The sequence below is a fragment of the Daphnia pulex genome, chromosome 8 (assembly GCF_021134715.1).
Source record: "Daphnia pulex isolate KAP4 chromosome 8, ASM2113471v1".
Lineage (NCBI taxonomy): Eukaryota > Metazoa > Arthropoda > Branchiopoda > Diplostraca > Daphniidae > Daphnia > Daphnia pulex.
The window spans coordinates 13,320,615-13,348,094 of record NC_060024.1 but is presented as its reverse complement, the minus strand read 5'-3'; the positions used below and the strand labels follow the sequence as shown (position 1 = coordinate 13,348,094).

General features: G+C 40.6%; 7 protein-coding genes, 2 long non-coding RNA genes and 1 pseudogene across 12 annotated transcripts; 2 read left to right on the top strand and 8 right to left on the bottom strand.

Annotated features, from left to right (window-relative positions):
• Window positions 1–1,864: 1,864 nt before the first annotated feature.
• On the bottom strand, window positions 1,865–2,948 carry LOC124200940. The gene is made up of 4 exons (XR_006877425.1): window positions 2,724–2,948; window positions 2,524–2,660; window positions 2,234–2,463; window positions 1,865–2,139 (listed from the first exon to the last, which is right to left on the bottom strand). It is a non-coding gene; the product is annotated as an uncharacterized LOC124200940 (long non-coding RNA).
• A 1,340-nt stretch (window positions 2,949–4,288) lies between these two features.
• On the bottom strand, window positions 4,289–6,719 carry LOC124200938 (annotated as a pseudogene).
• Window positions 6,720–6,781: 62 nt separating this feature from the next.
• LOC124200939 lies at window positions 6,782–7,171 on the bottom strand. Its single transcript, XR_006877424.1, has 2 exons — window positions 7,041–7,171; window positions 6,782–6,976 (listed from the first exon to the last, which is right to left on the bottom strand). It is a non-coding gene; the product is annotated as an uncharacterized LOC124200939 (long non-coding RNA).
• Window positions 7,172–8,057: 886 nt separating this feature from the next.
• On the bottom strand, window positions 8,058–9,657 carry LOC124200934 (ubiquitin thioesterase OTU1-like). The gene is made up of 6 exons (XM_046597330.1): window positions 9,514–9,657; window positions 9,023–9,425; window positions 8,840–8,970; window positions 8,594–8,779; window positions 8,467–8,535; window positions 8,058–8,400 (listed from the first exon to the last, which is right to left on the bottom strand). The coding sequence occupies exons 2-6, from the start codon at window positions 9,411–9,413 to the stop codon at window positions 8,245–8,247; spliced, it is 933 nt and encodes a 310-aa protein (XP_046453286.1). The 5' UTR covers window positions 9,414–9,425; window positions 9,514–9,657; the 3' UTR covers window positions 8,058–8,244.
• A 168-nt stretch (window positions 9,658–9,825) lies between these two features.
• Window positions 9,826–10,834, top strand: LOC124200936 (transmembrane protein 50A-like). The gene is made up of 3 exons (XM_046597333.1): window positions 9,826–10,052; window positions 10,183–10,295; window positions 10,363–10,834. The coding sequence occupies exons 1-3, from the start codon at window positions 9,969–9,971 to the stop codon at window positions 10,634–10,636; spliced, it is 471 nt and encodes a 156-aa protein (XP_046453289.1). The 5' UTR covers window positions 9,826–9,968; the 3' UTR covers window positions 10,637–10,834.
• LOC124200930 (EH domain-containing protein 3-like) lies at window positions 10,749–14,007 on the bottom strand. The gene is made up of 9 exons (XM_046597325.1): window positions 13,767–14,007; window positions 13,562–13,677; window positions 13,094–13,287; window positions 12,611–13,017; window positions 12,404–12,549; window positions 12,168–12,276; window positions 11,941–12,105; window positions 11,527–11,863; window positions 10,749–11,411 (listed from the first exon to the last, which is right to left on the bottom strand). Exons 2-9 carry the CDS (start codon window positions 13,618–13,620, stop codon window positions 11,203–11,205), a joined length of 1,626 nt encoding a protein of 541 aa, XP_046453281.1. The 5' UTR covers window positions 13,621–13,677; window positions 13,767–14,007; the 3' UTR covers window positions 10,749–11,202.
• Window positions 14,008–14,657: 650 nt separating this feature from the next.
• On the bottom strand, window positions 14,658–16,350 carry LOC124200932 (leucine-rich repeat-containing protein 4-like). The gene is made up of 4 exons (XM_046597327.1): window positions 16,142–16,350; window positions 15,180–16,071; window positions 14,973–15,101; window positions 14,658–14,890 (listed from the first exon to the last, which is right to left on the bottom strand). The coding sequence occupies exons 1-4, from the start codon at window positions 16,184–16,186 to the stop codon at window positions 14,742–14,744; spliced, it is 1,215 nt and encodes a 404-aa protein (XP_046453283.1). The 5' UTR covers window positions 16,187–16,350; the 3' UTR covers window positions 14,658–14,741.
• Window positions 16,351–16,497: 147 nt separating this feature from the next.
• Window positions 16,498–19,270, bottom strand: LOC124200933 (guanine nucleotide-binding protein G(q) subunit alpha-like). Of its 2 annotated transcripts, none has more exons than XM_046597328.1 (10): window positions 19,123–19,270; window positions 18,229–18,814; window positions 17,979–18,163; window positions 17,755–17,909; window positions 17,454–17,582; window positions 17,300–17,391; window positions 17,054–17,245; window positions 16,876–16,983; window positions 16,725–16,791; window positions 16,498–16,587 (listed from the first exon to the last, which is right to left on the bottom strand). In XM_046597328.1, exons 2-10 carry the CDS (start codon window positions 18,401–18,403, stop codon window positions 16,548–16,550), a joined length of 1,143 nt encoding a protein of 380 aa, XP_046453284.1. In that variant the 5' UTR covers window positions 18,404–18,814; window positions 19,123–19,270; the 3' UTR covers window positions 16,498–16,547. The 2 variants fall into 2 exon arrangements, with proteins under 2 accessions (XP_046453284.1, XP_046453285.1); XM_046597329.1 differs by having other exon boundaries at window positions 16,498–16,791; window positions 18,229–18,439; window positions 18,511–18,814.
• A 116-nt stretch (window positions 19,271–19,386) lies between these two features.
• LOC124200929 (transient receptor potential cation channel trpm-like) lies at window positions 19,387–25,291 on the bottom strand. Of its 3 annotated transcripts, XM_046597322.1 has the most exons (10): window positions 24,915–25,183; window positions 24,668–24,827; window positions 24,069–24,548; window positions 23,748–24,011; window positions 22,760–23,690; window positions 21,410–22,684; window positions 20,778–21,337; window positions 20,117–20,709; window positions 19,805–20,050; window positions 19,387–19,743 (listed from the first exon to the last, which is right to left on the bottom strand). In XM_046597322.1, the coding sequence occupies exons 2-10, from the start codon at window positions 24,672–24,674 to the stop codon at window positions 19,582–19,584; spliced, it is 4,518 nt and encodes a 1,505-aa protein (XP_046453278.1). In that variant the 5' UTR covers window positions 24,675–24,827; window positions 24,915–25,183; the 3' UTR covers window positions 19,387–19,581. The 3 variants fall into 3 exon arrangements, with proteins under 3 accessions (XP_046453278.1, XP_046453279.1, XP_046453277.1); XM_046597323.1 differs by having other exon boundaries at window positions 19,805–20,047; window positions 24,668–25,291; XM_046597321.1 differs by having other exon boundaries at window positions 24,668–25,183.
• Window positions 25,292–25,573: 282 nt separating this feature from the next.
• LOC124200931 (mitochondrial import inner membrane translocase subunit TIM50-C-like) lies at window positions 25,574–27,286 on the top strand. The gene is made up of 6 exons (XM_046597326.1): window positions 25,574–26,211; window positions 26,285–26,404; window positions 26,477–26,584; window positions 26,649–26,904; window positions 26,973–27,076; window positions 27,139–27,286. The coding sequence occupies exons 1-6, from the start codon at window positions 25,618–25,620 to the stop codon at window positions 27,229–27,231; spliced, it is 1,275 nt and encodes a 424-aa protein (XP_046453282.1). The 5' UTR covers window positions 25,574–25,617; the 3' UTR covers window positions 27,232–27,286.
• The last annotated feature ends 194 nt before the right edge of the window (window positions 27,287–27,480 follow it).

Below are 27,480 nucleotides of genomic sequence, written 5' to 3'. Positions count from 1 at the left end.
ATGTAAATTTTTGTTTAAACTATAGTTATCAGATAGTGTTGCCATAGAATATTTGGGTGAACTCCATTTGAAGTGATTTTTTTTATTTTATACAGAATTTCCATTGATCAAACATTAATTTCATTTTGGTCATAGGTTTATGTTTACGTAGCAGTGATGTTGCTGTCCAATATGGCATATGTTGTTGCAGCCTATACTGGTGAAAGATTTTTTGCATCGAGTTATGCTGTTGCTGTTCCTTGGTGCCGGACTGCTGGTGTTGTCCACAAAAGTTACATCCAGTTTTAATTGTTATTTGCGTCTATGAAGTTAACCGTTTATATGTTGAAAAAGGAACAGAAAAGTTCCTTGGTGTTGAATCGCTGGTGTTGTGCTACATAAGTTCTACATCCAGTATTTAGTTTAATTGCTATTTGCGTCTATGAAGTTAACCGTTTATATGTTGAGAATGAAAAAAAAAATAGTAATACGGGGAATTTTTACGTTGAACAAATAATAAACATGCCTTCGCGATTGGGAAATCAGCGAGGGGAAGATTGGGGGGGGGGGCAATTGGTTTTCATTAACTAGAAAAAGTCGTGATTTGTTTTAATAAGGTAGAAATGAAATCCTTTGTCTATCACATCCATATACCTATATAACCACATCTATTTCTCAAACCCCATAACATCCACCAACATCCATTCCTTAAACCCCATAACATCCACCAACATCTATTCCTTAAACCCCCATTTCCCCACAAATATCTGTATTATGTAAATGTGAATATTGAATAAACAAACCATCTATGTAATATGTACAACTCAATTTATTCAGAAACACTTACAAAATAAACAATTCATTAAACAGAGCGTCCGGTTCAAATCAATTTTTTCTGTGCGAGGCTTTTTAGCAAGCAATCCGCCACCCAATTTGACAAAAAAGTGATAGTTTGTTTTCACGGAAATTTCGTCAAACAGTTACAAAATTTCTAATTCAACAATGTCATGTAGAAATTTGCATCTAGTCTACTGGTCCAAATTGCGATTCTTTAAGCTTGATTATTTAGGAGATGTGTTAAAAAAATTATGAGTAGCCAATAAATGAACTAATTCGCTTTTTCAGAATATTTTGAAGATAGATCACAAGAAAATCTAAAAACAACAAAGTGATCTAAAACCAAAATATTCAGAAAAAGTGGATTAGTTCAATTGTTTAGCTACCCACAATTGCTTTTAACACATCACCTAAATTAATGAAGCTTGAAGAATCACAATTTGCACCAGTAGACTAGATGCAAATTTCTACATGAGATTGTTGAATTAGAAATTTTGTAACCGTCTGACGAAATTTCCGTGAAAACAAACTATCACTCTTTGTCAAATTGGGTGGCGAATTGCTTGCTAAAACTCGCACATGCAGTGTCGGCGTAGATCCAGGGAGATTACCTGGAAATGGAAGAAGAGAGAAGAGTGCGAGGCAAGTTTTACTGGGGAGCGATTAGTCATAATAGGCTTCCGGGTTAGACTCATGACCCTCTAAAAGTTTTCGTCGGATCATGCGCCTTCCAAGTCCCCGTTCGACCAGAGCCCTCCCCTCCTCCTGGTTTCACAGCGGGTGAGTGACCACCGGCGGGCGTTGGTTAGTGGTTAGTTAGGGAAACGGGGCCACAGAAAAGAAGGGAGCCCAGAAATGCACTTGCAATTTAATCTAACTACACAATTTATCAGTCTTGGATTACAGCATTCTCCCGTCGGTTTTCAGTTTCACCGATGGAGTCCATGATCAGTAGCGAAGGATTACCCTGTAAGCAGAATGAACATTTAATAGGATGACAATAATTTTCAATAAGATTGTAGCGACAAAAAGCAATACCTCAATCAAGAGGGCCCGTTTAAGGAAGTAAAAAGGGAGATTCACAGGTAGCAGCCAACGGGTTTTTAAACAAGGGACCTTGTTCACTGTGTACTTGTGTAGTCATTGCCCTTTTTCTTCAAATGACATGACTTCTCATAGTCTGGTATGCAAATTTAGAAACATGTAGTTTGGACCCTGCAAATATATGAAAAAAGAAAGTCATCTTGCTTATAATTTGTTGTCAATGTGCTTGACATCTCACCTTGTTTATAATTTGTTATCAATGTGCTTGACGTCTATGATCTAAAAGATTAATTAAACAGTTATTAGTATTCACTCCAAATCGTCTCTTAAACATAGATAAACTTGAGTGCAAATTGATACTTTTAACACTCACAAGACTTGAACAGCACACTTTAATTAGCTTCAGCCTAGACTGACACATTGAGAACACTTCAGGATGACATCAAGGCTACAGACTGCTTGCAGCAGCTGCAGCCCAACTTGAACTCAATTTTCACCAGGTGGCTGTAACGAAACCATCTGCATGACAGCAACGAAGCTCAGACTTTGTTGTGATCTCAAATTATTTGATAGACAAGCAAATGCCGCAAATGGATCTCCTACCTGAACATAAACTAATAAAATATATTGCCTTATTGCAGGGAAATTAATCAACAAATTTACTTTAATTGCTCTGAAGTATAGATTACGGAAATAACAAAAAAAAACTCAAGACGCTTGATGCACTATAAATTGGCGAAATGTACATGCACTTAAGGTACGAGATGATTTGGCCATCAACAGTTTACAAGCTAAATCACCTGTAAATTTTGCACATCAAAATGTTACATTAAATAACCCTAAGATATTAACAAGAAATATACCTTTTCATTTTCAGCACTGGGAAACGTCACGATAAACATTCAACACTCATTTCGGCTGCGTCTGTTAGAAACAACATGGCGCTCCTGGTGGACGTCATTTTAGCCAACTAGCGACAGCCAATTGGATTGCTAGCTTGCAGACAGCACGCAACACCTCAACTTGAATTCGTCACGCCTTTCACTAACTGGCACGAAATGAATCAAGCGGAGATGAAGACTAGATTACTTCCCTTATGACACATCACACAAATTATTAAGTTAGCTATTTCAGACTTCCCTTCACTTTTGCAACTAAAAATCTATAATATTAACAGAAAGTATGGGGGGGGGGGTCAAGACAAAAAATAAAACTTACAGTTTTCTGAAGAAAAGAATAATTTTCCTGCCTGTGGCTGTAAGGCAGCAGCAACAGTTATCTGTGTTTCATTTAGAGTTCAAACTAACTGTGGCATCAAACTGTCATGTCAAATCTAAAGGATATATTTCAATAAATATTAAAACATTGATGCAATAAACAAAAGTTAATTGCTAATACCTACTGCTTGAGTAAAACATCCAGAAAAATTGAGAAAAATACAACACATGTTGGTATGTGCCCCGCATCTTTTCATGTGACTTCCCCAAAGTTGCTGCAATAACAAACCTGAAGATTACCCATGGCCTTGATTATGTTTCCATAGCTTTATCTATGACTGAAAATAAAGTTTACGGCATCAAATAAAAGTTGAAAATTTTTGAAGGAAGAAGAATACTTGTTTGTCAATGCATTATTTGTAGAAAACATGTTCAGAAAAACAACAAGTGTCATCGCTGGGGTTAGTGACCTACATAGTACCCAACATCAACAGAAACTCCAGATAATTACGATGAACATTAACTAAGAATGTAAAGAGGTATTCACAAAATTGTGACTTAGCTATTATCGGTTTTTACCTGTTTTAACAGCATGAAGCATTCAGCTGAACGACAATTTTATGAAAAAATTGATGGTAGGGTACTTGTAGGCTAGTTGCCTTTGGCGTTCCTTCCAACAAATTATAATAAGAAATATGAAATTTGATCCAACACACATACGGAATAAATCACATCGCAAACAAGTTGCACAGAAATAAACTTGAATTTACTTTGAATTCATCGTTAATATTCATGGAAAAATAGGAAAACTTTCGACAACAACTCGACAATCCGCCATCAGCCCATCACATCACACTAACTTCATGCCTTCAAGGCCTAGATGCCACATGCCAGTTTCTTTTCTACGCGCGCAGTTCAAAAATCATCAGCGCCATCTAATGGTGATGAATTGAATTGTGCCTCGCGCCTAGCGTCGCCAGTTTCCCTCCGGGACTTTTGGGGTTTAACTTAAATGAGGGAGTGTGCATAATACATTTTTGGGGGTTAGGGGTAAGGTTATATATAGGTTAAGTATTTTTTCGCGCAATGTAGGGTCGGTAGGGTGATTGCTTGGCGCTTATTACAGACATCATTTTGGGGTGTAACTGTAATCCAGGAGCACGCCTAAGTATTTTTTTTTTTTTTTGTTTACCTTTTGACCAGTTTCACAACTTGTATCATTTGGATCATGTCATGTTGGAATGGGCTTCGACGATGGGATGGTCGGAGTTGATTTCCAAGTGCTTCTTGGCGGCCATGTAATCCATGGTGGAGGTATCCCTCAAAGCCTGAGCCTTCACTTCATGACACGCTCCATGTTGGCGGTCCAGCCGTACTGGGAGGTGACGATACAGCAGGGAGACTTGAAAATGACGACCATCTCGACTTTCTTGTCCGTTTCTTGTGGCAAAAATAAAAGAATTTCAATATGGAACATGGAAAACTTACATGAAACTGAAATACCCGATGATGGAGAACATGAAGACTAGGATGAGAGCCAAAACGGCAGTGAGAACGATGGACCTGCCGTTTCGCGTCACTGAGCGGATGACGTTGAGCAGCGTCTCCTCGCGGTAGACGACGTCAAACAAAAGGACGGAGAAGAAGAATGGATGGGGGCTGAGTCCGAGGAAGCAAAAGATGAGGTGAACGACGTGGTAGACAATCTCCGTGTCCGTGCAGATTTGTCTGACGCTCCGCTGGAATGTCCCGGCGTTGGCCATGATGCTCAGCAGATGGACGCCCTTCAACACTACCGTGGCGGTGCCAAGGAGCATCAGTGTGGGTTGAGGGCCGGCTGAGCAAATAAGCCGGAGGATGACTGTCATGACGAGAGTCCTAATAACCGACGGTTTGGGTAACGTGATGGCCACAGCGGCGGATAGGAGCATGACGGCCCAGATGAGACCTGAATTAATAAACGAAAAAGATCGTTGAAAAGATGGAAATGGGAGTCACTGTTTTTTAAAGGTGTGCAGACCTGAGAGGTGAGTGCGAGGATCAGGAGCCGGTCCGTCAGTGTCAAACGGGTAAAAGAAGGCGACAATCAAGTTGATAATTACGGCCAAATTGAAGAGGATTTGACTCCAGATGGACAAGTGCGAGCTGACCCAAAAGAGAAACGGCTGTCCGCGCAATTTCTTCTGCCATTTCATCTCGTCAAACATGTCGACTCCTTCGAAGAAGGCGGCCACTTTCGATCCCTGGTCGTCGCGCTCCGCCGTGTGGAAGACGCGCACTTTCGTGTCGTTGGTCGCACATTTATTCCGGAATGGGGAAGACAATCTGCTCCATCGTCCGGTCGTGACGGACAATTTCGATTTGCGCCGTGTGATTGGCGTAGTACTGCAGGGCCGCATCACCACTGACTCCGTCCACTGGCGGCGGTTTCATCAGGGCGGCCAATTCTTTGTTGTGCTGCGCCAACTGATGGCACAAAATGTAAATGTTGTGGCCGACTTCTTTGGGACTAGTCGCCTCTTCTCCACCGACCAAACTTTTCTGATAGGCTTAGCAGGCAACGTCCACTAATTGGCGAGGATTCAGGTTTACAGGATCCTTTCCGCGTTCTCGCTTTCGCCACGACTCTCCATGACGGCCAGCAACAACTTGGAGGCGTTGTTTTTCAACTCCAAAACAAGATCCATTCTCCGTTTTCCTAAATAATTGATCAAATAAGTATTAGAATCAAATGGAATGAAAGGAAATTGTTACCTAATGGATTGATGTCGGTAAGAAGAAGAGCCGTGATGATGTCCAGTCCATTCGACTCGTGAGTGGCGATGCAGTTTTGGTTTTCGTGACAAGGTCCTTGGCAATATTCCGTCAATGTTTCCAGGGTTTGGTTGATGAGGGTGACGTTGTGCTCATTAATGTAGAGGCCGAGCAGACCCAGTTCGCCCGTCGTCGATCCGCAAATGCAGTCGAGGAACATGAGTGTCTCTGACACTAAATTGTAACTGTTTTTGTTGGACTGGGCCCGCAAAAAGTTCTGCAGGTCTCGATTGTGATTCTCACACAGCAACTGCAGGAAGCGGAAGACGGGCAGCATTACCAGAACCTTGGCGGACAACTTGGACTCCATGTCCGAATCAGTTGCCGTAGTTAACTTTAAGGGCGAATTAAATTTATTTTTGTAAGAACGAATAAAATCACGAATTCAAGTTTTGTTGTACCGATTTGGGTTGTTGTTGTTGTCTCACCAAGTCCTCCAGCGTCGAGTTGACACTACTCCACGTCGTTGTAGTCGAATCATCCAGCCTGGAGCTGGATACTACAAGTGGAGGACAATCTTGGTTCCTCTACCCATGGGTTCTCTGTGATCAGGCTTGATGGTGAAAGAACCACCAGCTGAAGATTCCCAAACATACTGCTCATCATCATTGTGCTAGGAATGAACTGTCACCTTGTCGGCAACCAGGTAAGCAGAGTAGGAACCCACACCAAACTGACCAATCATGGAGATGTCAGCTCCGGCAGAGAGGCCTTCCATGAAAGCTTTAGTTCCAGACTTGGCAATAGTACCCAAGTTGTTAACCAAATCAGCCTTGATCATGCCGATACCACTAAAGAGAAACAGAACAGTCAAATTCGTGTTCAAATAGGAGGAACTAAATTTCTCAACTTACGTATCCATAAGAGTGAGTCATTCTTGTTGGGGACAATCTTGATTTTAAGATCCTTGCCGCTGTCCAACTTGCTTGGGTCAGTCAGGGATTCATAATGGATCTTGTCTAGGGCATCTGAGCAGTTGGAGATCAACTATAGAAGGTGTTGATAATCAAGCTCATAAGCTGAGCAATCTTGGCCTGGAATGTCAAAGTCTCAGCTTCATCTTCCATTTGAACTTCTCCAGGCATCTAAAAAGGGAAAGGAAAATATTTCAGTAAGAAATGTTTGTCAATTGTGGTAGATTGCACTCACAAATTGAAATTCTACATACTATCTATGGACTTGAGGCATACCAAAAAATGTGTAAATAACCAATTTGTTTGTCTAAACCAGTAGTAAAACTGGTAAAACTTACTTTGCTTTTAAACGTAAACAAACAAACCCGACGCTTATCTGTTCACGTTTGGTGGGGATCTACATGTATACAAGGCCGCCGGGCAGTCGTAAAAACTGCCACCAAATTCGCTTCTTGTTAGGCCTGCAAACTATAGCTTTTGGGTTGACACACATCAAGCCGGGAAAGTGAGCCCGTTCGACTTTGAATCGCTGTGTAAAAAATACAGCTATTAGTATATCTTCATGTGATCCATTTTGAAGACCTTTCTTTGTTTAATCTCTTTCATACAAAAATTTTCGTGATAAGAAACACATTTACGTAAATTTTGTATTAATGTTTAGTGTCGTTTTGAATTTGCAGTTTGAATTGCAGCGGTGGCGTTTCGAAACTGAGCCCCGTTTGACTTAGAATCGCTGTTTTAAAAAATGAATATATTATATCTTCGTAAAATGTGATCCATTTTAAAGAGATTTCTTTGTTTAATCTAATGCCTACAAAAATTTGCGTGATTGGTGACACAATTACGTAAATTTAAGTGTCTAATTACTGCAATTGAATTTTGCAGTTTGAATTGCAGCGGTGGCGTGTCGAAACTGAGCCTCCTTCGACTGTGACTAGAATCCCTACGGGAAATTGGTTAATTCGACCGACCCACCATTTATTGCAGAAAAAGTAATCAAAGTCATCTATCGGTGAAATTTGAAATCAAAAGCCATCATTTGGCAAAATGTGAACTAGTCTTCCTCTTCCCGTATGCCAAAATACCTGTACAGAATGTCAGAATCCCTACGGGAAATTGGAGTTCTATTGTCGTGTAGTGGAGTTCTACTGTCGAGTATTTTTAATAATATTGAAAAAAGGAGCTCTTATGTCTTTGGAGTTCTACTGTCGCATACAAAGAAATTTTTCAAAATAATTAAATTTTATTTGCCTTCAGAGGGGAAAAACCGTTTACTTCTCGTTAATTTAGTCAAGCACAAACAAGTAAATTAGTGAGAATAACTATAATTCAAATACATTAAGCTGTTGCACGATTCAAATCTAAACGCAAATCTTCTGCGAAATCTTTTAGTCACATTTGTAACGATGTAGCACACCTGAGATCTTTAACATCTGTCGTTAACTTGAAGCCGTAACCTCACCAAAGTTAGCATGACCCGTTTCTTTTGCATGTTGCTGCGCTTGAATCTGACCCGTCAAAAAGCAATTGCACACCATACACTTGAGCGTAAAGTGGTTGACATCGGTGAACTGGTGGCTCGCTCTAGCCTCGGCCTGTAATACAGTAATATAAAAAATTAAGGTATAAATTAAAGCATAAAATAAGTGGTTTTTAATTACCGCCAATTCTTCGGCTTGTTGCAATACCGCAGAATCTGATGTTGGAAACAACGTTTTGTTTTGGCTCCCCTAAAGTAAACAATAATATGAAATTAAACAAACTTTGTTCATATAAATATACACTTACGTCGAAAGGTTCTAGATAGAGAGGATCATAATGGATGCCGTCATAAATCAAAAGTATCCTTTGTCCATAATTTTGATCTTCACCAAATTTGTTGATGATTGAGTGTTGAGTATTAACAACATCAATTTCCAATCCAAAATAAGAGGATAAAATAGCTAGTTCAATGGCCCCTCCCCAAGAATCGTCCTATTTCAAGCACACATAACTACAATTTAACTTCAACTGAAAACATAATAAACAACAAACCTGAAGAATCCATTTCTGGTATTCTTTGTTGGGTTTTCCCAGCAAAGCTTCATTGTATGTTTCTGTTTGACTTATAACTGTTGACCCAACCAGTTCTCTCATAAATGAGCTGGATTTGGGATCAGGCTTGCCTAAATTAAAACATCAATTATTTTGCAATTAAAGCTAAAATTACTTCTCTACCTGAAAGACAAAAACCAATGCTTGTAAATAGGCATGAATTATCAGAAGGAACAACTTTTCTTAGTAGTATGCCTGCTGGGGCAATTTTTCCAAGTTCTGTACTGTCTTCATGGGAAACTGGTAAAGATTGCACAGGTTGTGTTTCTATTAATTCTTCTACAAGAATGGTGTCTCTTTCTTGCAGACCACATTCACCAAGGGAAACATTTTTGTCTGAAATATCCACAGCAATCGGTGGGAAACCCCTCAAGATTTTAACCAAGTGCACTGGTATCTGGGTTGATTTTGACAATTCATCCAGTAATTGCTCCACTCTACTGGTTAATGACAGGGTTGAAATGACAGATTGGCCACCTTTGTGTTTTACGCGTAGTTGCATCTTAGACGCCATTACTTCAAAATCCTGTAACCACAGACAATAAATAGATTAGGATTACACTTGTCATCCATTTACTAAGTTTTTGGGTCAGTAAATTCATCGACTTGCTTACCTTGCGGCAAATATTTCAAAGTGCAAATTTTAAAAAACTTCGTAAACAAAAAAAAAACAGAATTTTTCTACATCGTCCACTTTCCAATACTTTGAAGTCTGCGTCTGAATCTGATGAGGTCTGGGCGCAACGTCGCTGGAAAGATTTTATCCTCTTAACTTTTAAGGAAATCCATATTTTTTTATTTTACGGTAATTTAAAATTTTAAAAAGCTTCTATTCGTGGTTCTTTCAAATCAATTATGATTACTTTACTACATTGATGAAGAATTTAACTTAAAATCGAATCGGCATTGCTGTTTTATGCTGTAGAAGTCTAGCAGACGACATCCTGTATCAAAAGATAATAAACCATAAACGGATTTCTCAATTCGTTGTGTCATAATCTTTGCAAGTCAATAAATATAATTAAATTTTTCAACTTCGTTTGAAGACCGATATTTTGTGTTGAAAAAGATGCCTTTTCTCGAGAATTTAATGGAACGGGTCAACCTGCAGGAAAAGCGTAACACCTACGCTTCCGTCTCAGCGGGAATATTAGTAAGTATAAATATAGACAATGACGTGATTGTTTTGTATATAAATGTAATGTTGTATTTTATATCAGATTATCCTTAAACTACTTGTTCAATTTAATTGAAATAATTTACCATTTCAATTATTTTTATAGTTTGCATCAGGCTGGTGGATGATTTTTGATGTAGCTGCACGATACCCCGCCATGGAAGTTTTTCACCATGCCTATCATGTTTGTGGGGTTGTAGGCACTATTTCAATGATAATGTAAGATACATAAATTGTAAAATCCATATCATTTAATAATAATGAGGACAATGTTTTGATTTTCAAGGATCAATATGGTGAGCAATGGTGCAATTAGAGGAGACAGTTACTCTGAAGATGGATGTCTAGGTTCACGCGGTGCTCGCGGTTGGTTTTTCCTGGGTCTGGTTCTTGGTTTCACTGCCCTCATTGCATCATGTTGGATTTTATTTCAAGCTTACGTCATTCCCGCAAATGGCCCACAATGGCCTGGAGTTGGACTCTTCATGCAAAATCTTTTCATATTTTTATCCTCTCTGATGTTCCGATTTGGCAGATCAGAGGAGCTTTGGTCTTCGTAAAATGCATCAGATATCGTCCCATTTCACAGCGAAAGCTGATGAACAAACATTTGATGTGCATTCATGACGTTAATATTGAAGCACCATGATAATAACCTTTTTTCGTTTTCACTCACATTTTCTTCTGTTCATTTTCATTCGCATTATAACCAATTGGTGTGATACTCTCAATACAGAAAAGCGTACGCTAAACAAGAATTTTCTCGGCTATCTAAGGGTAAAATAATCAATGTAAAGCAAAGAGAAGAATCAAATTAAAATGGAGAAGGCACCAGCGGATACCTAAATTATCTATCGTACTGGAGTTATTTTTGAATCAGACACTTCTTTGGCGTACACACAAGCTCACACAAACAGAACGAAATGGGATAGAAATAAATTTTCAACAGTTTTGAACACCAAATAATCTTATCATAGACATACTCCATGTGCCGAGGAAAACAAATTCGTCTAAGAATCTCATCCAAGTTCTCAACTGACTGGTCAGTTGACAGATGAGAGGCGCCCCAAAAGTACGATTTCTAATGGATTGTTAGGATGCTTCATTTATTCGGTCCTCTTTCGGTTTAAAAGCGACCCCTTTTCGATGGTGGTACCAAGTGCGCAGGCAATTCGGCTGGGATGTCGTGACCGTCTAGTTTGATGTTGATTAGGTGCATTGCCAAAGCGAATTCATCCGAGTCCAACATGCCGTCCTTATCAACGTCGGCAAGTTTCCACACTTTACCCAAGACTGAGTTTGGTAACTTCGATTTTACCATTTCTGACTTGGCAGCTGCATAAGATGTAAAAATAAAAAGATTTAGAAATAATATTCGTCAAATACACGATATGGGAAGTTTGACCGGATAAGTTCAAGTAAGTTAAGTTAAGTAAGTTTCAAAATTTACCTGCTCCGGTGACTTTTCCGTCAATCGGGTTGAGACTGTCAAAGATGTTGTCTGCTTTGTAGCGATCTTTTCCAACAATCCATTCAGGTTCACCAGCTCCAGCGTCGATGCCTTCGCCTTTCAAGTAGCCGAATGGGCTGGCCTTTTCACTAACGCCATCGAAAGCTCCACCTTTAATACCAGAACCGTTCGGTTCGGCAGCTGCTCTTATTACAGATTCCTGTGGTATGACTGACATTAAACGGGCTATATCTTCGGCTAACATTCTATCAACTGCCTCGAGCAATCGGGGCTTTAATGGCGGAAACTTGGTGAAGTCGTGATGCACTAACTGCTCCTATTTTTCACAAATAACAAGATGCAATCAATATTTCAATTGTCTGTTAATTCCTTTCAAGTGTCCTTTAAACAAACCTGCATTTTTTTAATGTCAGGAAAATCACCAGGGGATATTTGATATTCTCGTTGTATCTGATCGTAGATTTGGCCCAAGTTTTTGATGAGCTCTTTTTTCTTAGCGTCTTTGCCAAACATGGTTGGGAAATCCTTTCGCAGAGCAGCGATTATGTATGCATGAACCTGTGGAATACATAAAAAGGGATATTACAGAGCTATTTGTAGAGTATTCAGCGACAAATTACCTTAGCTAGACGAGCCCGCTTGATTAAATCATTCAGTTTTCGTAAAGCAGCATTTCTTGGGAGTGATTGCAGGTCTGAAAACAAATCCTGCTCTTCAGCTTCGAATAACCTGAAGATGGGTTCAAAAATGAAAATAAATTCGGGCGTTTAATCTAAAATTATTTTCGTGCTTAATACATGTACTTGTATTGACGGAAAATTAACTTAAAAAACAAAACGAATGGAAAAAATGTTACCTTCTGTTCATATCATAACGTAGAGGTTGATCCCAAAAGGATCCTATGTATACACGAGCCACTTCGGGTGTGTTGAGCACTTTACCGAGTGACCACATTAGTGCGCCGTACACCCTCATTAACTGCTGGTGATCGATCATATCAGCCTGAAAGAATGCATAAGATCAGACAAACTGCATACTGTTTGATAAATTGGATGTGACTCACTTTATTTAAGATAATGCGAATTTTATCGTCGTGACCTCGCAAGGCTTCAATGGAACGTCTAAACTCATCAGAAATGTCCAACTTGTGCGCATCGAAAAGAAGAATGATTCTGTCCACTCGCTCAGCGAACCACTCCAGCACACCGGTGAATTCGTAGCCTCTGTCCGTTCTCTGTTTTTCGCCCGAAAGGATACCAGGTGAATCAACAATACTGATGCCCTTTAGGACAGGGGAATCGACTGTAGAACATTGGAATCGGTTAAGAAAGGCATTGCCAAATTTGGATAGAGGCCTAAATTGTTTCTTTGGATCGACCACAAGGGCGTTTCCGGGTATGACGCCTTCAGTATCTCCGTGCATGACAGCTATGAACCTGTCCGTGGTAGGCTCGGGACCGATCCGAATTCCTACGTTACAAAGGGTATTTAACTATAACGTAACAAACAGCTGATTTTCTAATAAAATAACTTTTAAAAAAATTACCAGGAAAATCTTTTTCCAGTAAGTATCGAATGAAAGTGGTTTTGCCAGTTGAGTATTGCCCTACCAATAGGATCATTGGCCTGGCATCAAAATCAGGATCACTCAGTTCTGGTGAGTGGAAATCATGGAAGAAGTATTGCTGTTCCAAAGGCAGGATCTTGCTTTTGTAAATTTTCTTTAAACCTTCAACCACACTGCACAATGTAAAAACACAAAATGATGGTTAACAAGTGTTGAAGGTCACAAATAGTGATGTCATCTTTTGGAATTTATGACCTATTTGTGCGAATATCCATATTAACATTCAATTAGAAAACAATTCTAGCCTGAACTACAGTAGGTAACTAAAATTGAAAACACCACACTACGGTCAATGGTTCACAACCAAAATAGTCCAACACTTGAAATATTTTGTTTAGTTCTGGAAAAATAATTTGCTTTCCCACTAGTTGATCGTATAATGCATACCTATCATAGATTTCAGGCTGTTTGTTGCGAGCCTCATCTTTGCCCAGCCAACTGAACATTTTCAGAGTTTTCTGTTTCTCCCTTTTTCTGAAGAATTGAGGTTAAAGGCCGAATTTCTATAACGAAAGTGAACGATTGCTGGTTAATTTTAAAAATAGTTTTTGAGCTGAAATTTTAAATGAGAACAAGTCAACGAGAAACTTACGTCTGTCTGGCGGGACCGATCTCTGAACAGAACACACACACCCCTTTCGAAAGCTCTTGTGTGTTGGGAAACCACCACAGCACTTCACTACGTCAGCTTCGTATTTGAGAGGAAGGGATAGCTGGAACGTCCGGAGAGCTGATTTCAAGCGTGAATGCTGCTGGATAGTCGTGACGGGAAAACGAAAAAAAAAGTGACGTGACGAGAAACAGCAGTCCCCAGTCTTAGTAGGCAAAGGCCCTACTTACTTCGGCACAGGAATTCAGCGACCGCCGCCAGAGTGCTCTATGTGCGATCCAAAGTGGTTGCTTGCTAGCGACCTCGGCCTTATTTCATGTGAGTCATTCACCCACTTTGAATTGCACCACAATATCGATTGCCAAATTATAATAAACGACGCTTCACCTTGCGTCATTAACACTGCAGTTTGCTTTTATAGTCAAATACATTTTTTACCAGTTCATAGTCGAACATTTCAAATTATTAATCCGAAAAGTAAATGTGGGCATGTGGCACAATATCGCATTGCAGCCGGAAATATTGCGCTACATGAGTTGTTCCTCATTAAAATTACAGCTTTTCCTGTCTCGGTGAATATTAACTGTAAATGTAGCGGTGAGACCGGACGAGAAAAAGAGCGTGACCCGATCATTACCATATTCCACCCTCTCTCATGTCTACAGCTATCTAGCTCAACCTCATAAAAAAAAGCCCTCGACTCATTTCTATCACATCGCAGTAAACTAGCTGATCCCGTATTTGATAACTCCAAATATTTTATTACAGCTTCCTTCCTGATGCATACGATCGCAGAGTATAACGTGGACAGGACACAGACGTCTAGAATTTCTAGACTGTACGCACGTCTAATCGAAATACATCATCGGACAATATTGAAAAAAAGGAAGCGAATTTTAACTAAATCTAAATGAGCAACGCAAATGACGCTACTGGTGGAAGGAGGACATTACCGAGTTAAAATATTTCAGGGCAATCGACGAACGAGGCTGGATCGAGATTCTCGAAAGCTATTCCGTTGGAACACAGTCCGTTACGGACGGAGGGCAGTAACAGTCGATTGTCACGGATCAACCAAGCCAGACCACAATCGCAATTCATTAGATCTATTAAAATTTTAACAGAAAAAAAAAATTATTACCAAACTTGACCTAGTTTAACAAATTATTTTAAAATGTAAGAATATACTGGATTCAAGATCGACGTAACCGTCAGCGAACGGTAAGTTCATTTGTTCCAGTATTTGGAGGAAAACAGCAGATTCAAACCGAGTCAAATTGTTGTTAGATAAATTGACTGTGGCCATGGTGAAATCCCCTGATCACAAAAGAAATGAAAGCAGGAATCAGAGTGAAGACCGTTAACATTATTACAACATTGGTGGTTGCATTATACCTTGAAAAGCGTTCGGTTCGACGGTGTTGATTGAAGCGGATGAAAGCGACAAAATGCTAACCGGAAATAGAAAAGTGAGTGAGCCAGTCTCGAGGACGGGAATGACGTTTTCGTCCAGATAAAGATTTTGCAATTCTGGGAATGAGGTAATTTGTTGGGTGGGTATTCTTGTCAATCGATTGCTGTTCAGTCTCAGTGTGGAGAGTCGAATGGTCGGAGTTGCGATGATCGAGTCCAGTAGCTTTGCGCCCATCGTGTCGTCCATTTGATTGCCGTTCAAAAAGAGAGCTTTCAAAATAGACGGAGTCAGATCGGGAAATTCTACTAAACCCGTACTGTCCATGACGTGTAACGTCGTGAGTGCGGGCAAAGTGGGCAGACTCCCAATGGCTTGAAGTTCAGTGGCGAGTCCAATCTCCAATATCGCAAGATTGTTGAATCCGGCCAAGAACTGCAAGTCCAACTGTTGGCTCCAGTCGCAGTAGAATGTGAGAAAAGTGTCGGTGTAGTCACGAGACGAGCGGAACGCGTTGTCATCCATGCGAAGCGGGACTCGAGGCACAATTTTACTGGGACAGTAGACACCGATGAGCTTTGCACGGGATCCTCCGAGAAGGTCGGCCGGAATCGTGACAGACTCCAGGGGAGACCTCGTCCAAGTTAATCCGAATGTGTCCAAATCTCGAGCCGTCGTTCGGTTAAAAACGTCAATCACGTCTTGAACGGACACCTCAGAGCAAACGATTGTAAGGCCTTCCGAGGCCACAGAGCAACTACATGGAGAATAATCTTCTGGACAAGTTTCACGACCGACGTTTCCATTGACATTCGTCAAGTGCGCAGCGTTAACTGCTGATGGATTTGTGGCAACAACAAGTAGTCCTACCTGCACCTGTGACACATTTACGGAGGTGTTGTTAAATAGTGTTACAAAGTTTTACGATTTGAAATATTATACTTTCCAAAAATAGTAAGCTGAGAATGGGTTTGCCGTAAAGATATGTCATACTGCTTTGTTGTTGATGGTCGCCTAGCTATAGTCGCTAATAAGAAAGAAGGGCATAAAGAATATCAGTAAACTTGTTAGTTCTCTAGACAACAAAGTAATTTGATATCAGATTATATAAGAACATAAGTCCAAAGTCCGCGATTATCTCTGGAGATATTGGACGTACACAGTGGCTAGATGGGAACCGCAATAAATCATGATAAAACATATAGATCCGTATTGAGCCAACTTCCTGTCTGACCTCAATTGACAATAGTACAATTTGAAAATCTCATTCAAAAGGAAACTTCATTTAGATCAAATATACGGTTTGGATTAAGAAATTATTTTATTACACACTTACAGAAATAATTTGACTTTCAAACCACATATTTGGGGTTTTTCCTGGGCTGGTTACAGCTGATTAGATATTAAAAATAAAAAAGGGGTATTTAATGTTAGATATTTTAAACTTAATTACTTGATTAGTGTGGTGGAAAAGGAACGAAAATTTTTACAAATACATTTGAAGAATCAGGAATTAGACTAAATTATACTTGAGTAAAATATGTTGTAGTATGGAATCCTTAACGGCGGCAAATACGAATCGAATATTCTCAGTGTCTGTCAAAAAACAAGATAATGCATCACGTATTTAAAATGAATACTTCTTTTTCTCCTACGGCGAATAAGAAAACAATACCACACCTGTAGCGCACGTAAAGTGGGAGTAGATGATTTTTTCATAATCAATTTTTATGTTGAGAAACATCTGTAAGATAAACTCCCGAGCTGCTATGGCATCACGTTTCGGTCCTGCCAATTTGCGCAATTAATTACAATTAACCGGAGATTTTAGCAGGAAACGTAAAAAAAGTCAATATACCTTCATATTCCGGGAAATAGTCAACCAAATGAGAATGAACAATTTTCTCTTCTAGAAGATCTGTTTTGTTCAAAAAGAGGATGACTGACGAGTGCTGGAACCACGTGTAGGTGACGATGGTGTGGAATAAATCTCTGGATTCTTTCATCCGGTTTTCTTTATCTGATTCGAAAAGATTTCGATCAAACTCACCTATACAGAAACAATTAGGCCCGAGGTCTAGTCGTATTATTTTCCTAATTTTACTTAGTGCTGCGAGGAAGATGATGGAAGTGACGTTTTCAAAACAGTGAATCCATTTCCGTCGCTCGGATCGCTGTCCTCCCACGTCCACGATTCTGTAAGGCCACACCCATAGAATGGTAATGTCTTTATTGAAGCGAATATAATTATGTAGTACCTGAAGCGGATCTCCTGCAGGTCGAATGGATATTCGATGATGCCCGTCGTGGGGACACGAACGCGCAAAATATCTTGTTGCGTGGGTAAATAATCCGGAGCGGCAATACGGTCTAGCGCTTCTAAATAGCTGTGCATCGGGTCAAAGCGCAAGAGGGGAGAAAAAGGTGCAAAGAATTAGTTCTGCAACTTCGCTCTTCTCTGGCATCAACAAATTATCTCGAAACAAATAATTATAAACTACAAGCAGAAATCGATACTTTTGTTTTATGTTGCTGAAAAAAAGGAGATGATTGTCTTACTATTTAGCAGAATCTGAGAGTTGATATTCACGTCTCCGGTCATAACACTCTTGAATACCAGCATCCCGCCACAAGTCCCATATGGCTTCGACATAAGGACTTTCAAAAGTTGTGACCATTCTGTAGTCAATTGACTCTACTAGTTCAGCATTTTTCTATTTGAAAAAAAAAATCAAATACTTTTTAGAATTATTACAATTATAATTAAAAGTTTGTAATGCCACTTTGTTAAGTGATTCTCCGTAAGGGATGCGCATTTTGTCCATAGCCTGAATCATGCTCTGCATAGCCACGAATATGTTTTGATAGACGATTTTGATGAAACCTCGTTTGTCCTCTTCAGAATAACCGGCGCCGTGAATAATGCGCATCTGTTTGATGAAAGTTGATTTTCCTGAACCTCCGGTACCTTTAAATAACAGCAAAATCACGTAATTAAGAATAGTACATGGAGATCGATACGAAATGGCTTACCTTGCAGAAGAATGATGACTTCCATCTTGATCCGTGACTTTTTTTGTTTCACATCTTTCGCAGGATATAATACCGGAATTGGCGGATGTTCTCCATCATCCGCATCCTGTAAGTGGAAGCAACACGAAAGTCGATCCACTAGACAACGACCTACCGGGCATGTTTTCAAGTCCATTTCTAATATTCAACAGGGTGATTTCGATGCACTTTTCTACGTCGATATAAAGTTAGTAATACAATCACTTTTAAATAATGGCAACAAATTTCAGAATAAAAACACACCGTTATTTGGCACTTTTAAAAATACTTTTTGTACGGGCAACCTTGAAGTGTCTGCAACCTTAACAGTTGCCATCTCGGCGAAGACTGCGTTTTCCAGTTACTGGTCTTTTTGTTTCCTACGTGTAACAGTTCGGATTTGCGATCCGCAACTTTCAGATTCTTCTCCTTTCAATGCGCACACGGTTGCTGGGATGCCTCAGATGTTGCTCATCTCATCAGGCCGCCGACTGAAGAACGCTCGAACTTCGGTATTCGGATAAGGTGCGGTTTGTAGTAAAAACGTGCTGTCGGCGTCTGCGAGAACCTTGAAAAAATAATAACAATAACACAACCGACCTTGAAAACTCAAATCTCAGTAACCTATAGTTCAATCTGCTCCGCCAAGTCAAATTCTAACTGCTGCTACGTTTCTAATATTAGTCCTGTAAGAAGGCAACGATGTGAAATCACATAATTTTAATATACTGAAAATGGTTTCTTTTCTGTCTACCAAAATTATAATACAATCAAGGACAGAAACATCGTTAGAAAAAACTGCGACGTGCGCAGCATTTTTTAAAGAACAATAAAAACGTTTTCCAACTTGTAATGATTCAAACTGCATTCACTCACCTGGGTGTCCGGGTGTCCTCGCTGTCACAACTGCGTTCTTCTCGACGGAGAAAGTGTTTGACTTTGGCGGCTCTTCTTTTAAGGTTGTCGCTGCCTGAAGGCGATGAAGACTCGAAGGAGGATAACACAACCACGCACCTAGATAAGAGAAAAAATGGGAAATATAAAAGGAATAACGTGGAACAAGGAAATAAGGAATACTGCAGAACAAGGAAAATACATAAAGTTACACAAATCATTGAAAGATCAAAAGTAAAAATGATTATTTGAAAACAATTGTGAAACTTTTATTCACTTGGCTATAAAATCAGCATGATTCCGACAACCTTTTGGCTTGTTCTCTTTGATAATTATTAAAAAACGTCAAAGTCAGAAGCTTTACATTCAAAAAACGCGCTCCGGTGTGATTGTAAAATTTTAGTATCTAATCCAGTTTAGTAAGTGCTACCAACGCATCAATTATTTGTTGGAATCGAGTGCATCGTGAGTGGCCTCTTCTGGCATGATTGGAGAATCTTCGATGTCGATGGCCAACGATTCCAGAATATTTGTATCCATCTCGTCATCGTCGGTTGAAGTGCCGATTTCTTCAAATTGAATAGGTGTTGTACGGATCATTTCCTGTAGAGACAATCGAATATGGCAGTTTCAATATAGGTACTATATAACACGTTAAATTTACATCTAAGGAGGCATCCAAGTTTTCCGAGTCGCGATGACGCCTCCTCCGAATAACTCCTTCCATCATGTGGTATACGTCGCCTTCCAGCTCTCGCAGGCGTTCGGCTTCGGCCACCACCTTGGCCGACGCAAAGGGACGATGCTTTTCTCGACTATTACCTCGGAATAAAAGTGATGACATTGTTGTTTTCCGGTTGTTTTCTTCCTCGTCATGTACTTCCGTCAATTGCCGCTTTAGAATCATTTGCTGAAAGAAATAAGCAATTAACCAAAATTGGAGTTGGATTAATAAGAAATCGGATTAGACAGTTACCTTTCTATTGAGTAGATGGGAAGTAGATGCTCGTCGCACAATTTTATTAGCGCTTGCCAACGTTTTAGGAAAAGAATCTTTGTGAGCCATTGTATCGCCGTGTTCACTTTCATCGCCTTCAACCGGCTCATTATCGGAATTGTTTGAAGATGTGTCCGAGTGGTGAGGAGTAGAAGTCCATTTTTCACCATCTAGGGCGCTGGCTATCACAGTTGTGGCTTCCGATGGTGTCACTGATGACGTTTTTTCACCAGAAGACTGACGAAACGACTCTTGTGAGATGACGTAATCGTTGAAGGCGAGACAGGTGTTGGTGGCACGTTCGATTGCTCTCTCCAACAGATTGAGACGTGATTCAAGCGAATCCACAAGAATAAGGGCGTTATCTGGGTGATGGGAATCGTCAAATTTGGAATTCAAACCGTCCAATCGTTGGCCAATCAGCCGAATGCGTTCCTCGTTCGTTTGATTGTGTTTCACTTCTCTTTCACGGACCAGCCCTTCCATCGATTCTTCTTCAAAATCGTTCAGTCTTTCCAGACTGTCCTTGTCGAGGAAAAGTTTCAGTCCGCAATCATACGACTCTTTCACTCCTGTAAAAATAAATTTAAAAATAAGTCCATGAATCAATTGAGATTGCAAAGTAATTTGCTGAACGAACCTGCATATCGTCTTCTACACCATTGGGTAAACAGACGGAAATGGTTCATGACGATGAATGGTGGCGGAAGAGCTGGTTTCTGATCGTACTCCATAACTACGGCGAATCGATTAAACTTCCAAATTTTGTGCGAGTGAACATTGGTTTTTAAGAAAATGGAATTGAAGACAGCGATGAGCAAATTCAACATCAGAATGTTGATCATCAATAGATAGGCCGTCATGAGGAGTGGATTAAGCCACCGTCCAGTCTCGCAAGGAGGCATGTCCGGATTGAAGGATCCGTCCGGGTTGGTTCCATTTCCGCAAGGTGGATTAATGTCGTCGGCAAACAGCTCTCCGTATATCATGAAATAAGGTTTGAAGAAGATGTCGCGCACCAGGAACCAAGAAAATTCTTCGTGAGGAAACAGAACCGACTGGCGGAAGACGCCGTACGACATGAGCACCACCAACATCAAAGTAACATAGTAAACCATCCGCTGGAGCATCCATCCGATCATAGTGACGAATGGACCAAGAAATCTAGACACTCTCAAGATTGTCAATATCCGTATGTACCTGTTTCAATAGAAGCCAAGCACAAATAATTAATCGTGTAGTTTAAGAAACTATTATTGAATTTTAACTCACCAATAAACGATATTGAGACAATAAAGAACCCGTCCATGATCTAATGTGCTTTCGTGGTTGCGAAGAATCATGCCAACAAAGAATTCGACAATGAAGAAAGCATCGCAACAGTTCCACATACTCGAGGCCCAGACGAGCAATTTACGTTTGAGGTTGACCGGTTCGCTGGCCAAGATTTCTCGTATTTTCTCACTTCCGAAACTGGCAATGTACACTATGACATAGTACTCGTTCCACTCCGGATTCGGAGGTGTACGGATTAGTAAAGTGTACGTGTAAACGGCGAGAAAGAAGAAATATGCGATGGTCCAGGTCCAGAACTTGGTAATGGGGGCTGCGTAAAATTCCAACAGCTTTCGAGTAAATGGCAACTGATGGTGGTGGTGAAGCGCTGCACATCCCGGACCTATCGTTTCGCTGTGAATGTTTTTAACACCTTCGATGCTGTCAGTTTGCGATGGAGGGAGGTTATTACTATCGCTGTCTATGTCGTTAGTGCAAAAGTTACATTCTGGATCGTCACTATTGCTGGGCTCAACACATTTGAACGTATTGGCACGTTTCGCTTTGTTGGCTTTGATGTGATCGGTTTGCGTGGAAACGATCGGTGAAGAGCTACAGGACGAAGAATGGTGATTCATTTCAGAAGGATCGCCTTCGTCTTTCAAGTCGATCATGTGCTCCTCTTCAGTTTGCGGCATCAGTTGGAGCTCTTCTTTCGATTTGAATTCCAATTGAAGGATCAGTGGTGGACAGATGATGGCCAGAACAATTTTCAAGTTGGTTGAGCGACGAGTCCGCAATCCGCCCAGCCACAAATCACCCAGAATCAACTGAGAACCTGGATGGGCCAGCAATTCTCGGTGATTACACGCAAACGCCAACCTCAGGCAAGTTTGCCGGGACCAGTTGGACAATTCGCAGGTCAGCAATTGCATGGCGAGGTCGTCATCTTGACGGTAACAATAGTCGAGCAACTCGAGAGCCTCGCGATCAAATTCGGCCGCATAACTGCGCAACTCGTCGCTAATTTCCACTTCTAAATCGTCATCAGCTGCTTCAATCGCCATGGCTTGGTAGAGTTTGCTGGCCACCAGAGCTTTAGCCAACGATTCTTCTCCATGGTGCCACATCAACTTGGCCATATCTTGGCGTTTGGTCAACACGGACCAAACCAAAAGTTCGTTGAATGGCTGAGTAAACATATTGTGTGATGGCTCAACATGATATTGAAGGTCTTCAATGAGGCTCAGGTGGCCGGATTCAATATACTGACTGGATAACAAAGAACAGCGTTTTATGATTAGTGAAGATATCGATAATCATAGACTTGACATTATCAATCCTTACCTTAATCCATGGTTTAGAACATTGCGACTCGGAGTTTCTTTAGTGAAATTTTTCATCATGTCGGTGTAGCTGTGACGGAATTTCCGTCGGGTGTAGGAGCAACGATAAGCACCGCCCATCAGCTTGTTGACGACCAAGCCGATATCGATAAGACTGTAAGAATAGTTGCGAGGCAAATGTGGACGGACGTCACGAACGATGTACCTCAGCGTATTGGCTGGACCTTGTTTGGAATTATAAAGTTCTTCCAATCGATGGATGGTTAAGAATTTGGCCATTTGCACACCCATTTCCAGCAGCAACTTTACAAAGTCCACGCGATTTCTCGCCAAGGCTTCCATCATGGCTTCTTCCAGGGCTCCATCGGCCCACTCTTGGCCGTAAATGAAGATCTCGGAACGGGCAATGTCGACTCGATTCCAAGCCAAAGCCAAACTAAGTTGTTCGGCAGCTGTCAAGTAACGGGCACGGAAAAGTGCACAAAGAATGGCACGATCCAGCTGATTCAGTGACTTTGATTCCGAGGTCTCTGACGGTTTGAAAATGGTGATGAGATCCACATTTTCGACGCACTGTAGAAGTTCGGCAAGCAATTTATTCGTCTGAGACTGACTGATATTGAATGTTTTCTGGATTTCAGCCAGCAGTTGTTCTCGTATTCCGTCCAAAGCAGTCGATGATTCCTCCATCTCTTTGGCGTATTTGTGCGCAAAGGAAATCAGATTAGCTGCCCGGCCTGAGCCTTCCACCACAACTACTGGAACAGGTGGCGAATCCGTTACGTATTCCAGCACGGTCCTGATAGTGTCCATTCCGCCCTCAACGACCAAACAGACAACAGGAATAGAACAATTAGTTCGAGCCGGAAGCCGTTGGCTGGATATGTATTTCTCCAGTTTCCTCCGCAGGGCGATCTCCGCTCCATAACGACCTGGAGAAAACAGTTGAATATGACCAATCCACGGATAAATGAACAATTAAAACTGACCCACAGTTCCGTTGTCAGCCAGTAGAAAATACGAGTGTCGATTGTTGAGAGCAGCGAATTTGGAACGCGGATGATCGATCGATTGATAGGCGACATCCTTCTTCCGGCCGATCAGTGAAGCTCGATTTTCCACCACACCCCAGGGAGCGACGCCGATACTGACGACACGGCCACTTCGTAATCGAGGAGAACGTTCTGATATCAAAGCATCGCCGACATGATGAGTCACTCCCGTACTGGTCCCACCCGTCAAGATCCATGCACCTGTCGGAAGTGGAAATGAGGTGAAAGCTTCGTTAGTCATCTAATGTTAATTAGTACCCGTAGTTTTAGCTGCTCGAAGGAGTCCCTCTTTGAAGACGAGCTTGAGTCGTGGATTAAGTTTAAAATTAACTTTGCCACCGTGTACGGAGATGACAAGTTTAGGTAATTCAAGTCCCCATTCACGGGTCAGCAGTTGAAAAATATGGTCGGTGCCTGAATCAAAGCCCAGCCGGATGAATTGAGCTTTATTGGGATGTGGGCCGCCCAAGAAATCGATGGTGCCATAAGAGTCGGTTGGGCTGCTGACAGTATGATGGGCAGGGGACCAAACTTCTTCCGACACGCCAACATTTTTGATTCCGTGAGTCTTGTGATACGTCCACGTTCGGCCGCAAGTACACAGTGGGCCTTTGTCGGAGCTGCAAACGTATCTGGAGCATTCTCGCTTGCAAAATGTTGATTCTATCCAGCCTGGATGACCCGGAGGAATCGCAAAAACGACGCCACTTGCAGACGTTACAGCCAGTTGATTTTCCTCTATATGGGTAAAAGAAATAAAAATGGTTTACTTATTTAACAAAGTTTTAGCATTAAATTAGAGAATTTCATGTGTAAAAATTAAATACAAAAAAAGCGGCATTTTGAAAACAACTTACCAATCATGGCCGAACGTGTTTGGACTCAGTCATGAGAAACTATAGACTACCTTAGAATCTTAAATTCAAGTGCACCCGTTTCACCAGCATTGAACTAGTTTTAAGGTACGTACACAACAAACTGACATGCAGTGATAAGTAGTTTTGACGAAGGTCGAACCTTAAAAACAATCACACAAGATGAAGCAATAACATCGTATGTAGCAATATTTGGACTTCAGATTAGAAGTCTTGGATTAACTCATACTTGGCTTTTCACAAAAGGATCGGTCGACGTTACCGTCTGGGAAAAGTCAAGGAACGGTATGAAATTTCACTACAAGTCTGGAAAGAATGAGCTTCACTGAGATGAGAGAGCAATTATTAAAGAGGACTTTACACGATAGCGGCAATAAAGAGGTTGTTGATCCTCGATAAGTTGTATGTTATCAACAAATTAATCCTGCATTTGCGCATTCTTTGCATTCATATCACATGTAACCGATTGCATCGCGGTGATATCAAGTAGCATTAGAGACCCCGACACACTCACTAATAAAACGTTATTGAAAATGTCGAAAACGAAACTACAAGGTTAACTTTAACTATACCAAGATAATTCAGTCAAGTATGAAATCCGAATGTAAATAAAACCGATAAAATGTTACCTTCTACAGCTGAACACTTTTAACATTTTCCATTTGAGACGAAGAAGTATCGCGGCGGCAATAATGCAAGGCCATTCAAAAATAAGGCATGAAAATATGAATGCAAAATCTCTTGTTCTCAGCATCCTGCACTCACAATCGTAATCGCAATATACCGCGTTTAGATTTTACAGACCCATAGGAATTAGGAAATAGATTTTGGATTTTTGAATTTTTTTACCCGACGGTTGGAATAAAGAAGCAATCTGACAACTACACAAATGTTGCAGAAGATTCTTGAGAAAATTAAAAATATCAAGAAAAATGGCTGCCTCCAGATATGTCACGAGTTTCGTAAAGTTATCTCAAATAAGTGGTACAAAATTGACTTGTGGAAATTTTCACAGACTAGTGACAATTCCCCAAAATGTGCTGTGTCAACCAAAGCAAATAAGTAACATTCTCTTAGCTACCAGGCACTTACAGTTTAGGTGTTACAGCCAAAAGTCCGACAGCAGCAACGAGACACAGACGACGACGGCGAACAAACCGGCTGCAGCTAGTCCAATATTAGGTTCATTTCAAGGTATGGGAATTGCAGGAGAGGTTTTAAAGTCCCAAAATGAAACCGAAGGAAAGCTGAAGTCTTCTCCACCTGGCCAACAACAACAAAACAACAGTGAAGAAGATGAAGAAGCCAAAAAGAAAAAGGAAGCAGAGGCTAGTTGGAGAACTATGAAATACACACTTATTTTCTTTGGAGTAACACTAAGCGGCCTAAGTGGTTACATTGTTGGCACATGGGGAGCACCAGAGAGAGATGAAGAGGGCAATGTGATAGAAGACCAATTCAGCTCAAAACCTCTGGCACTACAATATATCCTTAGGTCATGGAATGCCATAATGAACTATAGTCAAGTAAGCATCTCTGACTGTCAGATTTTTAAAACATTTCAATTAATTTTAATATTGTTTTTGGCTTTCTTTTCAGATGATTAGAGACCCTTCAAGAGATAAACTTTTACCTGATCCTCTGAAAGAGCCATATTATCAGCCTCCTTACACATTAATCTTGGAAATGACTGGTGTTCTAGTCCACCCAGATTGGACAGTAATTAATCAGTTGAACTGTATGCATTTCAAATGAAACATCATAATCATTTGCTCTCTCTCTTAATTTCAGTATCAAACTGGTTGGAGGTTTAAGAAGAGGCCAGGAATAGATTTTTTTTTGGCACAAGTGGGTCCACCCGCATTTGAAGTGGTTGTCTACACGGCTGAACAAGCCTTTGTAAGTACCATTTTTAAATTTCACGTTCTCGGTACAAAATAATTAAATTTCTTTACCTCTTTAGACGGCCTTTCCCATATTAGACGCCTTGGATCCCAACGGTTACATCATGTACCGACTCTTCCGCGACGCTACTCGGTATGTTGATGGTCATCACGTGAAAGATCTTGACTGCATCAATCGCGATCCATCAAAAGTGATTGTCCTCGATTGGAACACCCAGTCAGTCAAATCGCATCCTCGTAATGCACTTAGAATTAAAGAATGGAAGGGTAACGATGATGACAGGACCCTTGTCGACTTGGCTCTACTATTGAAAAGTAAATGTCCTTCTAAGAAATAGTATGAAAAAAATACTAATGAAGTAACGCATTTTACTGGTGAATAGCAATTGCTACGTCAGAAGTCCAAGATGTGCGAGAAGTGCTGGATTTCTACAACCAATTCGACGATCCTATCGAAGCATTTCGGGAAAATCAACGGAAACTTCAAGTAAGTGTAAATCCATCATCCAATTCTTAAATTTGTTTTTACCCAATTTTGTTGCTGTGCAGGAACAACAGGAACTGATGGAACGAATGAATCAAGAGAAACAAATTCTACCAGCTACATCTGTTGCCCGTGGTCTATTTGGTCGGCGATTTTGATTCAGCAAGTCTCGTTTCTAGTATATTAATTCGAATAAATCACCGATCGAAAGTTTCTGAAAGAAAAAAAAATACTCTTATCATTGGGTCGAGGCACAGCCAAGAACGGGAAAACATTTTGTCCCATATTTTATACAGGATGTCAACCGTCCATATAAAGCGTCGTCGATACCTACTGTCTCGGTCGTTTTCAAGTTCTTTACTCTTTTGAGCAATTGTTACACTTCAGTTTGCGCGGTAGATGGGTTC